Source organism: Hypomesus nipponensis, chromosome 22 (genome assembly GCF_054491055.1).
Source record: "Hypomesus nipponensis isolate SF chromosome 22, ASM5449105v1, whole genome shotgun sequence".
In the NCBI taxonomy this organism is placed as follows: Eukaryota; Metazoa; Chordata; class Actinopteri; order Osmeriformes; family Osmeridae; genus Hypomesus; species Hypomesus nipponensis.
In genome coordinates, this window is record NC_140382.1 from 2110899 (window position 1) to 2124240 (window position 13342).

At 41.2% G+C, this 13342-nt stretch overlaps 1 protein-coding gene across 1 annotated transcript in view; it reads left to right on the forward strand.

Annotated features, from left to right (window-relative positions):
* The window catches only part of dnm1a (dynamin 1a), a 164558-nt gene that overhangs the window by 128706 nt on the left and 22510 nt on the right, over positions 1 to 13342 (forward strand). The window contains 3 exon segments of the mRNA XM_084686659.1: positions 4138 to 4249; positions 4457 to 4468; positions 4909 to 5079. Of these exon segments, the coding sequence (XP_084542785.1) occupies positions 4138 to 4249; positions 4457 to 4468; positions 4909 to 5079 (295 nt within the window).

The following is a 13342-nucleotide window of genomic DNA, read 5'->3' on the forward strand; positions in this document are numbered from 1 at the left end:
ATTCGTATTGATGATCAGCAGAGAAATAGTTCGCCAAAGACGTTGAACTTCATAGACTTTGAGCATTATTTTGGCTTCAAATCAGCTGACGTTGCTAAGCAACAGAGTACGCTGGGGTTGAAAAGTTACCGGACTACTTGCGGAGTGCTACGAAAGACGTGAATCCGAGGCAAAAAAGCCACTTCCCTTGAAAGCGGTCAAATATGCATAGCAATGGACAAATATGAGAAAATTGTTCACCGCAGAACATTGGGAAGCCCCATTCAAGTGAATGGAGCATTCTACAGCATAGAATCATCATAATCGGGAAAATAAGCCCCGACAAGGCGAACAGCACCCCGACGCAAAACGGAGGGGTGTAGCTTTACTCTGAAGGGGCTTATTTTACCGATAATGACCGGCGTTCTATACATTATCCCGCTTATTATACGGCTACTTGCCAACAAAATGACTTAACACAGTGTGTCTTTTTACAATTAATTTGTTACCATTCGTTGTGTTGATCAGCAGAGAAATAGTTCGCCAAAGACGTTGAACTTCATAGACATTGAACATTCTTTAGGCTTCAAATCAGCTGACGTCGCAAAGCAACTGAGTACGCTAGGGTTAAAAAGTTACCGGACTACTTGCGGAGTGCTACGAAAGACGTGAATCAGAAGCAAAAAGCCACTTTCCTTGACAGCGGTCTGCTATTCATAGCAACGGTCTGTTATCAGAAGATATCAGACCGCAGAACGTTGGGAAGCCCCATTCAAGTGAATGGAGCTTTCTACAGCGTTAAGAACAGCCGTGTAATAAGACATAATAAAGTTAAGCTATGGCTGTGGCATTGAAGACAGTACTGTAGCCTACTACACTGCCAGTGGGCGAGCCGAGTCTGTGACTCTGTGGCTAACGTCAAAACAAGACACAGTCTCACTCAAATTCCAAGTTTTACACAAATAACAAACTATGCTGACCCGCTGGCTGTCTTAGCAATCGCCATATCTTTAAAACACTGCTGTCCATTTAGATGTAGAATTGACCCTGGTACGAAATTAAGAAAACACTCACCAGACGCAGATCGACAGTTGACTGAGTGACAACACTGTTGATGCTGTCGCAATCGTCAATGGAGGCTGACAGGCTCTCACTTAGCAAACAATTCAACGTTTTTACAGCAATCTATATTAAAATCTCACCACCTGGCTGTTTTCACATTAGTCATATCGTTATAACATTTCCCTCTTTCAGTTTTTTAGTGTAGAATTGAACTATAAAATTAGCTAGCTACAAAAAAATACTACTATGACGCTTTCTAGCATGGCTGCCGCCTAAAAGACGAGGCGGTCTCACGGGGGACCTGCACTTGCTCAAATTTCAAAGCCTGTCACGACCTAAATCAAAAATGCGAGATTGCAGTTCCACTCGAAATCGCTTTCTCTACAAAGCCAAATGGTTGTGATTTTTCGGGGTGGTATTTTTCACTCATAATCCAAGCTCCAATTTGCGAGCTAGAAAGTCTCTATCACGTTGTATCCATGTGTCGTTGCTAACGTGTGTTGACGTGGTGACGTAACTAGCACAGATTACCCTTCGTCGACGAAAGGCACTTTGTCCCCACAAAAACGTTGTAACCTCCTAAACTGTGCAACTGAACGTAAATCCAAATACAAGCAACTCAATGGAGACCAAGACAAACATTTTGACACAGGCATTGTATATGTAGTCCAAATATTGACAAAGTTTTAGGGGGCAAACTGAAATAATAATAATAATATATATGTGAGATAACAATGGTTATAATACTAACAATTACAATAGGTGCCTCGCAGCTTTGCTGCTTGGCCCCTAATAAGAAAAGGTAGAAACTAGGGCTGCTGCGATTCGTCGACGTCATCGACGCCGAAAATGCGTCGACATTAATATTTTAAATCAATGCATTTTTTAAAACACATTTTTTAGTATAAAAAAATACAAAAAACGCTTCAATTCATTATAACAAGTGTTCTTCTTCAATATCACATCGTAATTGGTGCTTGTATGACGTCAGTCGTTGTTGCCTCAAGTCATTGGTCGGCTCCAGTCAACGCTCAAATATCATGGCAGATGCAGAGTCCGACTTGGTTCCGAAACCCGAGTCCTCAAATACCCGAGGCTTCAAAAGTATGGAAATACTTCGACTTAACGCTATCACCAAACAATAAGGTGGTTTGTACACTGTGCAAAGTATCAATGGCTTACCACAGCAGCACTTGCGCTATGCACGAGCACCTGAAAAGAAAACATACAGGCGCAAAAAAGGCAAAACCACCGTTGTCTGGTGTTGTCTATTCATGTTTATAAGGGATAGCCTTTTTAATCTATGTTGTCATTGTAGCTGCTAAATACACGCATTATTAAAGCTATAAAGTTGTCTGCCTGCTACCTTAGAGTTTCCATTGAATAAATGTTTAGGTAGGTTAGAATCGGGGTTTATTCTACGTTGGTCGATAAGATGGCTCTATAGGTTAGCTCTTGCTATTTAGCTAACTTGTTAACCGTAACCATGACGCTTTGCTAGGACAATGGAGGCGTATGAAGTGATTTAAAGACGTTAGCCCTACTCCGGCTCTAGAGTGTGGTAAATGTAGACTACCTGGTTCTTAGATAATTGGCGAATATCGCTGTCCAATCATTACCGAACTGGCATAAGCACCAGCCCAGAACCAGCACCTTGGAATTTTTGGTTTAAAAGGGGTGTGTGTTCGTGTATGTTAGGATATGTTATGTACCTTATCTAAATATTTTAATTAACGTTGGAGTTGATAGTTTAAACCTACAGTTTTGTAAAAAAATACATAATAATTGTAAAAAAAAAAAAAAATGAAAAGAAAAAAAGAAATGGAGGAAAATGAATCATTTAGATTAATCGACTAATCTATAAAATAGTCTACAGATTAATCAAAAGAAAAATAGTCGTTAGTGGCAGCCCTAGTAGAAACACTTAAGTGGCTTCGCCGCTTTGCGGCTTGGCCACCAATAACAAGAAAAGGTAGAAACACTTAAGTGGCTTCGCCGCTTTGCAGCTTGGCCACCAAATATAGCTGCAAGGAGCAATGAGGTGGCCAACCAGTCAAATAACCCATAAAACACTTTAGACATCCTCAGAAGAGGGAACAAGTACACGCAGCAAGTTTGGTGTGAATCCATCAAAGATTTGCTGAGATAAGACCCAACTTCCTGTTGGCTGGCTTAATGGCACATTTTGACAGCCTGTACCGGGCAAACGGTTCTGAAAATCAAAAAATCATGTGAAACCCTTTGTGAGGCTTGGTCTGAAGATACTCTCTGCCAAATTTGGTGAAGATTGGACAACATGTGTAAGAGGAGTAAAGAAAAAACGTTTTTCAATGAATTCAAAATGGCGGCCGGATCAATTCGGCTATTATCACAAGTTATCATGTATCACATACGGGATGTCCCAACATATCATGAGACAAAGGAATCACTTAATAAAAGCAAACAAATCAACAGTTATTGGCCAAAACACATTTTTGCTTCCTGCGGACACGCCCAGTGATCACATGACACCAAATTAATTGGACAGCCTCAGAAGAGGGTTCCGAGTCATCATATTAAGTTTCTCAAAGATTAGCTGAGATATGACCCAACTTCCTGTTTGGTTGCTTTGTTGCCGATTTTGATTGGCTGTACCGGACAAACGGTTTTGAAAATCGAATATCCCTTGATAACTTCTGTGAGGGTTGGTCTGATGATAATGTGTGCCAATTCTGGGGAAGATTTGAAAAAAATATAAGTAGTTAAAGTGAAAAAACGTGTTTCCTTAAAATTCTAAATGGTGGAAAATCTATATAACCGGAAATTGACATTCATAGGGTGTGTTGAACTCGTCTTGATCCAGGGAATCCAATGGTACCTCATTTTTGAAAATCGGTCATACGGTTCAAAAGTTACGTGGGTAACTTTTTGACCAGTCCAACTTTGACCAGTTTGACCAGCTTTGCTGCTTGGCCCCTAATAATAAGAATACGTAGAAACCCTTAGGGTGGCTTTGCCGCTTCGCGGCTTGGCCACCAAAAACCAACATCGACATCAACACACACCTAACCACAGTCATGAATTCATTGATGCTAAGAGCTTTCCCTCAAACCACAGGAATGTGTACAAGGACTACCGTCAACTGGAGCTGGCCTGTGATAGTCAGGAGGATGTGGATGGATGGAAGTCGTCCTTCCTCAGAGCTGGAGTCTACCCCGAACGTGTTATGGTTAACAATGAACACACACTCAATGTGTATAATACATAATATACATATTGCAATGACAAATACAGTATTATTAATGACATTGTAAAAAAAAAAAAGCTTTTACCTACCCACTGCAATGTGTAAATCTGTATAGTAAAGTCAGTATAAATGTCTTTGAATCCCTCTGCCTATCCTCTTTGTCTATCGCTTGGCTTTTGGACCTTGCAGGAGAAGGAGAAGGTATGCCTTTTTCCTTATTTCCAAATATTTTTCAACCTCTCTCTAACTTCACTTTTAAAATGATGCTTTCAAAAGTATAACATAATTTTACATTTAACTATCAAATGCTGAAGGAAGTTAATCATGTGAAGAAAAAAAAATTATGATATGGTCTGGCAGCAATAAAGCGATCTGTCAGAGGTGTAATACAATGTCAATTTATCAAACGTTTCTGTATGATATTTTTTTAAGTGTAGCATTTCTGATTGATGAATTATTGTCTGAGTTAATGTCTGACATTCTTTTCCTCTGTAGTGTTCATTTTCATCCATCTTATTCCCTCTTTATTTACACAAATCCTTCCTCTTTTCTTTGTCTCATTCTTTCTCTTCATTTGTTTCTTCTATCTTTCTTACCGTTCTCCACACTTCTCTTTCACCTATGGCATTGTTTTTCAAAAGAATGACACTGGGGAGGAGAACGGATCAGACAACTTCATGAATTCTATGGACCCGCAGCTCGAGAGGCAGGTGGAGACTATCAGGAACTTAGTGGACTCTTATATGGCTATTGTTAACAAGACCATCAGAGACCTCATGCCCAAGACCATCATGCACCTCATGATCATCAACGTAAGTGTGACATCCTGTGGTGCAAAGGTAGTGAAATGTAGAAGTAAACTATTTTCTAACTTCCCTTAGTGAAATATGGAATGGTGATTGGCTCTATGGCTGTCTCACATTCTCAGTTGCATCAAAACAAAGAAATTGGGCAGTCCTGTGTAAAAATGGTCCTAACCTATATTATGACTTAAACTTACCTTCAAGTTTGTTCCTTCTTGTGTTATTTTTAAGCAGTTACTCATACTGCATTTCATTAATAAAGAACCCCTTTGAAACAAGCTGATTCTAACGATGTTGTCACTGTATCTTAGCTGGAATTGCGATTCAAACAGTACCATCTGCAAAATGAAAATATGCCCCCAAAACTTAAATTAGCTTCAAAATGTATTTCTGGAAAACTGGCTAATATAACAAGTTCACTAGATGGGATCATTATATGGGGCTACTATTGTAGCAAAACTATTCAGAAATGCACAGCACGATCCACGAATGCACAGCACAATCCACAGCAAGATTTACAAATACACAGCACGATCCACAAATGCGTACCACAATCCACAAATGTGTACGATCCACAAATGTGTACTATACACAAATGCGTACAAGGATCCACAAATGCGCACTCAGATTTGTGTATGTGTAAAACATTGTCCAAATATGTAGTTAACAAAGGCTGGCCTCTCAATTGGCTGTGTTTTTACACATGACTTTTGCTACACCTTTGCCGTGGTACAAATCCACAACCTGTGTGTGTTTGCCACAATATGTACCTCGGTAGCTGTAAAGCCTCCATACCACCAGTTGGCGCTATAGCGGTGCAGTGATTTTTAAGGCAACGTGACATTGCTGGGTGGGTCAAGTGGTTCCTTAAACTCGTCGTGGCTGCACTTGGGATGCAAGGCAGACACCTCGAGAGCTTTCGGTAAGTATGTTATTATGTTTAGTAGTAGGCCTGGGTTTCATAAGTAGCCTTATACTGCCCAGTAAAATACAATATTACCAGAAACACTAGTTATCTGTGATGAAATAACTTTAGCTCCGCTTATGCTTCACCGAGCAAACTGGTAGTACATCATTGAAGTGGCACTAGCAAGCTAACTAGACCTAAAACTAGAATTAACTTACCTGAAAATGTCTGTGCCGTATATGGTATGTAGGTAGCTAGGATCAAGTCACAATCAGGAGTCTATCTAGCTTTAAAACTAGTTTGGTAGAAATTTGTATTTAAATAAGGCTAATAATTAAGTCTTGAGTTTCATCAGCTAGCAAACTAGGCACATTCAATCATCAGAAAATGTTTTCCTAATGTACATTTAGACTTTATCTTTTTAATGCTCTGCACATGTCTGGACTCAAGTTAGTAAGTATATGTATTTAAGTGGCCGATTAGGAAACAAATGAAACAGTTGAGAAAGGGATTAAAGGTGACTGGCATTTGGCCACCTCTAACAGATAAGAGGTGGTCAAGCTGCTTTTCCCTTGCGAGAAAGATGCTGAATTCCCACCCAAGGAACATGATTTGGTTTAGTACTTAAATAATTGAGATAATTATCCATCAAAGCTTATTTTAAAGACTCCTTCATGAACACCTACTCTCCAATTTGTATTCCCATGTATGAGTAGGCTACATCTTCATTACCAGTCTCTGTCTTTCCAGATGATTCTTACACACAACACCCAGACGTTGATGACGAGGATGTCTCTGTCGAGGTTGTCACTCAGGTCATGGCTTATTTCTGGACTTTTATTGAACATGGTGTGCTTTTTTGATTTTATTAAATTAATTTGTTTTTCCATTGAAAAACTCATTACTTCCGTCCTCCCTGCCTCTAACCTTTCTTCAATGGCTTTTTGTTTATAAAGTGTGTAAATATAAAGAAGAATATAGAACACTTTTCAACAGCCTCTTCAGAGCATCTGAGGAATCTGCTACGGTTCTGGTTCATTGGTCCATCCACAATTATGATACAGACATGCAACTGTCCCATGTTTCTTCTGTCATCGGCTAACTCCCCTGCATAACAGCTGTTGAGCTGAACGATCTGTATGTGTGCTTTGGAGTTTTTACTCTGTTAGGCTTACCAAATGGCATGCTGTGAAGATAAGCTTGGTGTTGGCTTGAGTTCATTTGGTAAGGTTCCCCTTTCTGTAGGCAAGGAATGCTGAACACAGTATCATTTTATACAGAATAAAAGGTTATATCTGTAATTTCTCTAAGCAGGTTCAAGCTTTGCTATTAATAGTTTATTAATAGATACACACAAATTGTACATACCCCATCCTCGCTGTTACGGTCCCCTTTGTCTCGAGGCTGGAGAGCCTAACATTAAGCGGATATGACACTATTCAGGTGTCTGGAGCACTAAACAGGAGGAGACAGAGCTTAAAGATGTACTTCAATGCAAACACAAAAGCTTATATAAATGATAACAATTGGCACACATATCTTCCGCGGCCAAAACTAAGCTTCAGCAGAGGTCGCAACTGGGTCTATTGATCTTTTTAGATGATTCATCTCCAGTTCATCCAGACAATTCTCAAGGACTGGTACATGGACACCAAGCCTCTGGTCAGCATTATTGTCATTGGACTCCCAGTCGATCTTGGGTATGTGCAACTCCTATAGAAACATAACTTAAGATGTTAACATTTGGATTTGCATCCGACTGTAAAGTCATGCATAATCATGACATGATGGCCCACTTTATTAACTGGCATTAAGAGCCTTAAGTGGAGGATCGATTTGTTCATCTTACTAAGTTATTGTATAATGGTTGTATAATCATTCAATACCATACTGTTGTAAGGAAGCACGTGAACAGCGGTTAACCTGTTCTCGCCGGCGAGCCAGAAACACTGCGCCCCCTCCCTCGGTGAGAACGCACTCAATATTTTTTTTTTTTTTTTTTTGACTAGTACACATGTTATACATCGTTGGAAAGCTACGATTCTTGTGCTTCCATTGAAATAAACCAATTCAAGCTCAACTCGCAACAGAAAGTACAATCAACGTCTTTGTCCGGTGACCGTTCATTCAACAATGCCAGAGAAAAAAGTTGTACTTACCTACGATTACTTAGGAATGTTCCAGGTATGCACACAACTCATCAAAACCTCATCTGCTTATATTCCCAAGGGTCCAAAGTATCAAACCATGTCGAGTAGTTGTCCAAACAATGAATTATATCCACACATAGTCACGATCTTGTTGCTTCATTGTTCCTTCGTCAAAAAATGTTTTTGATTTGTGTCACAAATAATCGCTCATAGCTACTCATGTGAGTACACTAGAACCCCGAGGATAGTTTTAAAATGGCCGCTACACTCTGACCTTTTGATAGACACCTCGGTCGAGCCAATAGGAGCTTCCATGCCCCGGTGACAGACCTCTAAAGCCAACCAGGTCTGTGCGTCCTGCCCCCCCCCCATCCCCCCCCCCCCCGCCCCCTCTACACGATTTTTTCTAACTGGCTTAGACTGGCACTGAAATGAGCTAGGTATCCTTGTAGCTTAGCGCTAGCTGTAAATGGCAATACCCCATATGCCAGGGTTTGTGGAGCCTTCAAAATAAAAGTCGATTGCGCAATATGTCAGTGTTCTTTGTGTGCCAATCCTGGGAATCAGATAAAGCACTCCAATGTGTTCATGCTTCAGTTTTTGTGTTTCAGTAATACTAATGAGGGATTTAGCTGTTATTTATGATAGTTCTAAGTACCACCTTTCATTAGAGATAACAATTATACCTTTTTATCCTAAGAATTTGACCTTGGTTACAAGGGTTTTCTGGAGTCTCCAAAAGGCCCTTTTAGAAAACGCATGGATGTACTCTTATAAAAACATGTGTCAAATATGAATATATTGTGGTATTATGTTTGACTTTTGATCTGAATTGGGTAAGGCTTCAACCTGTGGTCCAATGCTGTCTTCCAGCTAATACCTACCACCTCTAGGCCTCTTCAGGCCTCTGTTTTCAACACAAAATCTAGGCGGAAATAGAAACTTTCACTTTCCTTGTGTTCAAGCTTCTATTACTCAACACCAGTAGGACTGACAGGGGTCCTGACAACAAGGAACATAACTTCAGAGTGTCAGCTTTCAAAAGAGTCCATTTACATGCATGTACTCCAAATGGTTCAAGAACAGCAGTCAATTTACTTTGGGTATGCTGTTTAGGCGTTTTTGGGCACATTTAACAGGATCCAAAAGGGGTTTTAACTGTACTTTCAAGACAAATGGATGCAAGCTACTTTAGTGAGCCTTGAATGAACAGTACAGCTAGCTTAGCGGGATTTTAAGAGGCACTTTTAGTTGTTCGGCCACTTAAATACATATATTTACTAACCTTATTCCAGACATGTGCAGAGCATTACAAAGAGAGCAAAGAAAAAGTCCAAATGTCCATTAGGAAAACATTTTCTGATGATTGAATGTGCCAAGCTTGCTAGCTGATGAAACTCAAGACAACTCTTAATTATTCGACTTATTTAAATACAACCTTCTACCAAACTAGTTTTAAAGCTCGATAGATTCCTGACACCATATACGGCACAGGCATTTTCAGGTAGGTTAATTGGTCAAGTTAGCTTGCTAGTGCCACTTCAATGATGTACTACCAGTTTGCTCGGTGACGCATAAGCGGAGCTAAAGTTATTTATTCACAGATAACTAGTGTTACTGATCATATTGTATTTTACTGGTCAATATAAGGATACTTATGACACCTAGGCCTACTACTAAACATAATAACATACTTACCGAAAGCTCTCGAAGTGTCTGCCTTACATCTCAAGTGCAGCCACGACGAGTCTAAGGAACCGCTTGACCCCCCCAGCAATGTCACGTTGCCTTAAAAATCACTGGACCGCTATAGCGCCAACTGGTGGTATGGATGCTTTACAGCTACCGAGGCACATTTCGTCGCACACGCACACGGGTTGTGGATTTGTACCACGGCAAAGGTGTAGCAAAAGTCACGTGTAAAAACACAGCCAATTGAGAGGCCAGCCTTTGTGACTACATATTTGGACAATGTTTTACATATACACAAATCTAAGTGCGCATTTGTGGATCCGTGTACGCATTTGTGGATCGCGGTACACATTTGTGGATAGTACACATTTGTGGATTGCGCACATTTGTGGATCGTGCTGTGCATTTTGTGAATAGTTTTGCTACAATAATAGCCCCATATCATTATGTGTCAGTAACAACATCCCTGTCTAAAAAACTAGGGGGTCATGTGACCGGTTATCTGCGGAGTAAATAGGGAATTTAATGGCATCGATTGCTCTACAGGATTTATGATCAACATTTGCTCACCCTCTTGTGGTTATTTGCTTTAATAATCAGTCCCACCACAACACTAGCTCAACAGCGCAAATCAGGGGCGTAACGATAGGGGATGCAGCAGGTGCGGCTGCACCTGAGCCCGTGGGGTGTCGGGGCCCGTAGCCGGGCCCAAAGACATACACGCGTCACTCGACGGACCCCCCCTCCAAGTACCGCTGCATGACGGGCCCTCCCTCATTACAGCGCTGTACTCCCTGGATATACTTATGTTCAAATACGCACTGTTAATGATCTGACGGTAGTGTCAAATGTTATTTATACCCCTAAAAAGGCAAACTTATCTCAGTCATGGTTGTTATTATTTTTTGGGGAAAAGTAGCAATTTATACCAAAATCATATGCTTATCCTACATGTACTATAGAAACTATCAAAAAACTATTCAATGAAATGAATAAGTTCTTATTTTCTTTGGTATTTTTGTGATTAGCAATGATGATTGCTGAGTAATGTATGTTGTTGTCAAATGTCAAGTCACTATTTGATCATGTGACGATACAATACGCTATAGTTACACCAATTCGAAGGTCATGACAACGCAGTTCATTGAGCCCAGCACAACTGAACGTGTAGCAATGCCTTTTAAGCAAAAGAGTGGAAGCAGGAAAAGGCAAGAGAAAAAAAAACAAGATGAGAAGGCGGCAAAGCTGCCGAAAATTAGATTATTTTTTAACTAGACCATCAACTAGTCGCAAGCCTACGAAGTCCACCACAGACGACCCCCTCACGGACGACCCAGACACGGACGTCTCCCCTGCTAGCAGTTCAGCTGGGATCAGTATCGCTGCCCTCAAACAGGTAACCTACGGCTATTGTGATATATACACATTTCAAGCCAAGTTACAAGCCTACATACATTACGGTCGGGCAGGATAACTACAATACAAGTTGGGTAAATGGTGGTCACTCCTGGGTGGATAGCAAATTATTATGTTAAGCTAGCCAATAGCCTAGCAGGGTGCTAGGGAGGCTATTCCTAGGAGGGGGAGGGGAGCCAAATGTAACAAAGTGTTTCCCCATCTATTTCAATGTAAAAAAAAAAATGTGCGTTCACTAGGGGGTGGGGGAGGGGCGTCATAATATCTTGCAACTGGGCCTGTCGTTACGCCACTGGACCCGAGGTTGCCTGTGTGCTAAGGAGGAAGAGACGGGGATGCCGATCGGGGGCAAAATGTTGCGCCACGTTCAAAACCCGTCCTCCCCTCGATCATCATGGGAAACATCCGGTCTCACCTCAACAAGTTGGACGAGATATCAGCGCTGACTCGCCACCAAAGGGACTACCGGGAGTGTAGCCTTATGGTGTTTACGGAGGCATGGCTAACGGAGATAACTGCGGACACGCATGTTAAGCCGTTATATGCTACTCCGTACTATACGATTACGGACACATGGGAAGGGCCTACGCATAGTTGGAACGCCCTGAAACACCTTTCCCGTGCACCGTTTAAATTCCAGTCTATCCGTCGTGCAGTGCTGTACGCGACGGATACCCCTTGGCCGTGATTGGTCCGCTACGACATCATTTCCAAACGACATCATTTCCGACTTCGACAGAAAGGCGTTTTCTCTAAGGTCGTCTTTTTGAAAGACGTCTGTGATGAGAACTTCTTGGAGAGACATTTTATTGTGAGCTAGTTTATGCTCTACTCTAGCGAATTCAGAAACGTGAGTTTGTTGTCTGTGCACTGACTGCCACAGTTTAGTGACCTAGAGTAGTACATTGTAGTTTTGACTGTAGCCTACATACAGTTTGTATGGATCTTTTTGTTTCCAATTATATCAGTCTTTTTGTTTATCATTTTTCACATTGGATTATACACTTGGTGGAGAAATGAATTCACAAAACCAGAGCCTTGTCTATATCGCAGGGGTGTCAAACCCATTTTCACCGAGGGCCACATCAGCATGGTTGCCGTCAAAGGGCCAGTTGTAACTACGATGTAACGTCAGTCACGATGTAAAAACATGGTGTTTTTGTTGTAGTTTTTGTGAACATAGGGCATATTATGCTGCAATTTAAGTCTGCCTTTTAATTCTTGGACAATCTGCTGTTTTTCTTGGAGGATACATTAGCAAATTTTTCTCAGTGTTTGGTGACAAAATGCAAGCGCGCATAGCGCAAGAGCAAAACTTGTTTTGCCCTTCATCTGAACGCAGAATAGCTTTTTGAGCTTTATGTAAAATAAAAATTGCCGTTTTCCAATAACCTAGGTAAAACCTTGTCTAATGAAGGTGATGTCTTCATCATTGCTGGCTCCAAATTGTCGATAACGGAAGCAGAAACATGCTAGCTTGGCTGAGTACTCTAATCAAGTTCGAGAGCGATACCAACTTGGGTTGAATGCCCGAGGACCTTGGCTGAAAATGCACATGGGGTACGTTCGCAGAACCGGCTGCATAGCCCATTAATCTTCCGCGGGCCACATAAAATGACGCGGCGGGCCTTGAGTTTGTCTTTAATATAATATTATGTGACTGCACCTGCTGCACTCATCGTCTGACTAGTGACAGCTGGTAAGAGTGTCACACGTGTGATGAGAGGTGGGAGATAAACAACGACGATTTCTAACTTACAAAGACGCAACAAAGCAACGTGTTTTCGACAAAAAAACGCTTCTCCACCTACTGTTCTGGCGGTGAATTGTTTTCCATCCGTAACGGAGTCGGAGTACCATATTGGCACCTTTACACTGGACGGGTTCCGTATCATACGAGCGGACAGGATAGCCTACCGAACTTGAGTTAGCCAATGTCGTTAGCGATGCTAGCTAACGTTAGTTTGCTAGCTGTATATAACATTTCACTGGGTCTTGCAGCTGTGTGTTTAGCAAGTTGCATTATTTCTAAGCCCTGATAGTTTAACTGAGACGACGCAGTAGATATGACATGCATATATGTACTGGGCTGGATAGAACTAGCACT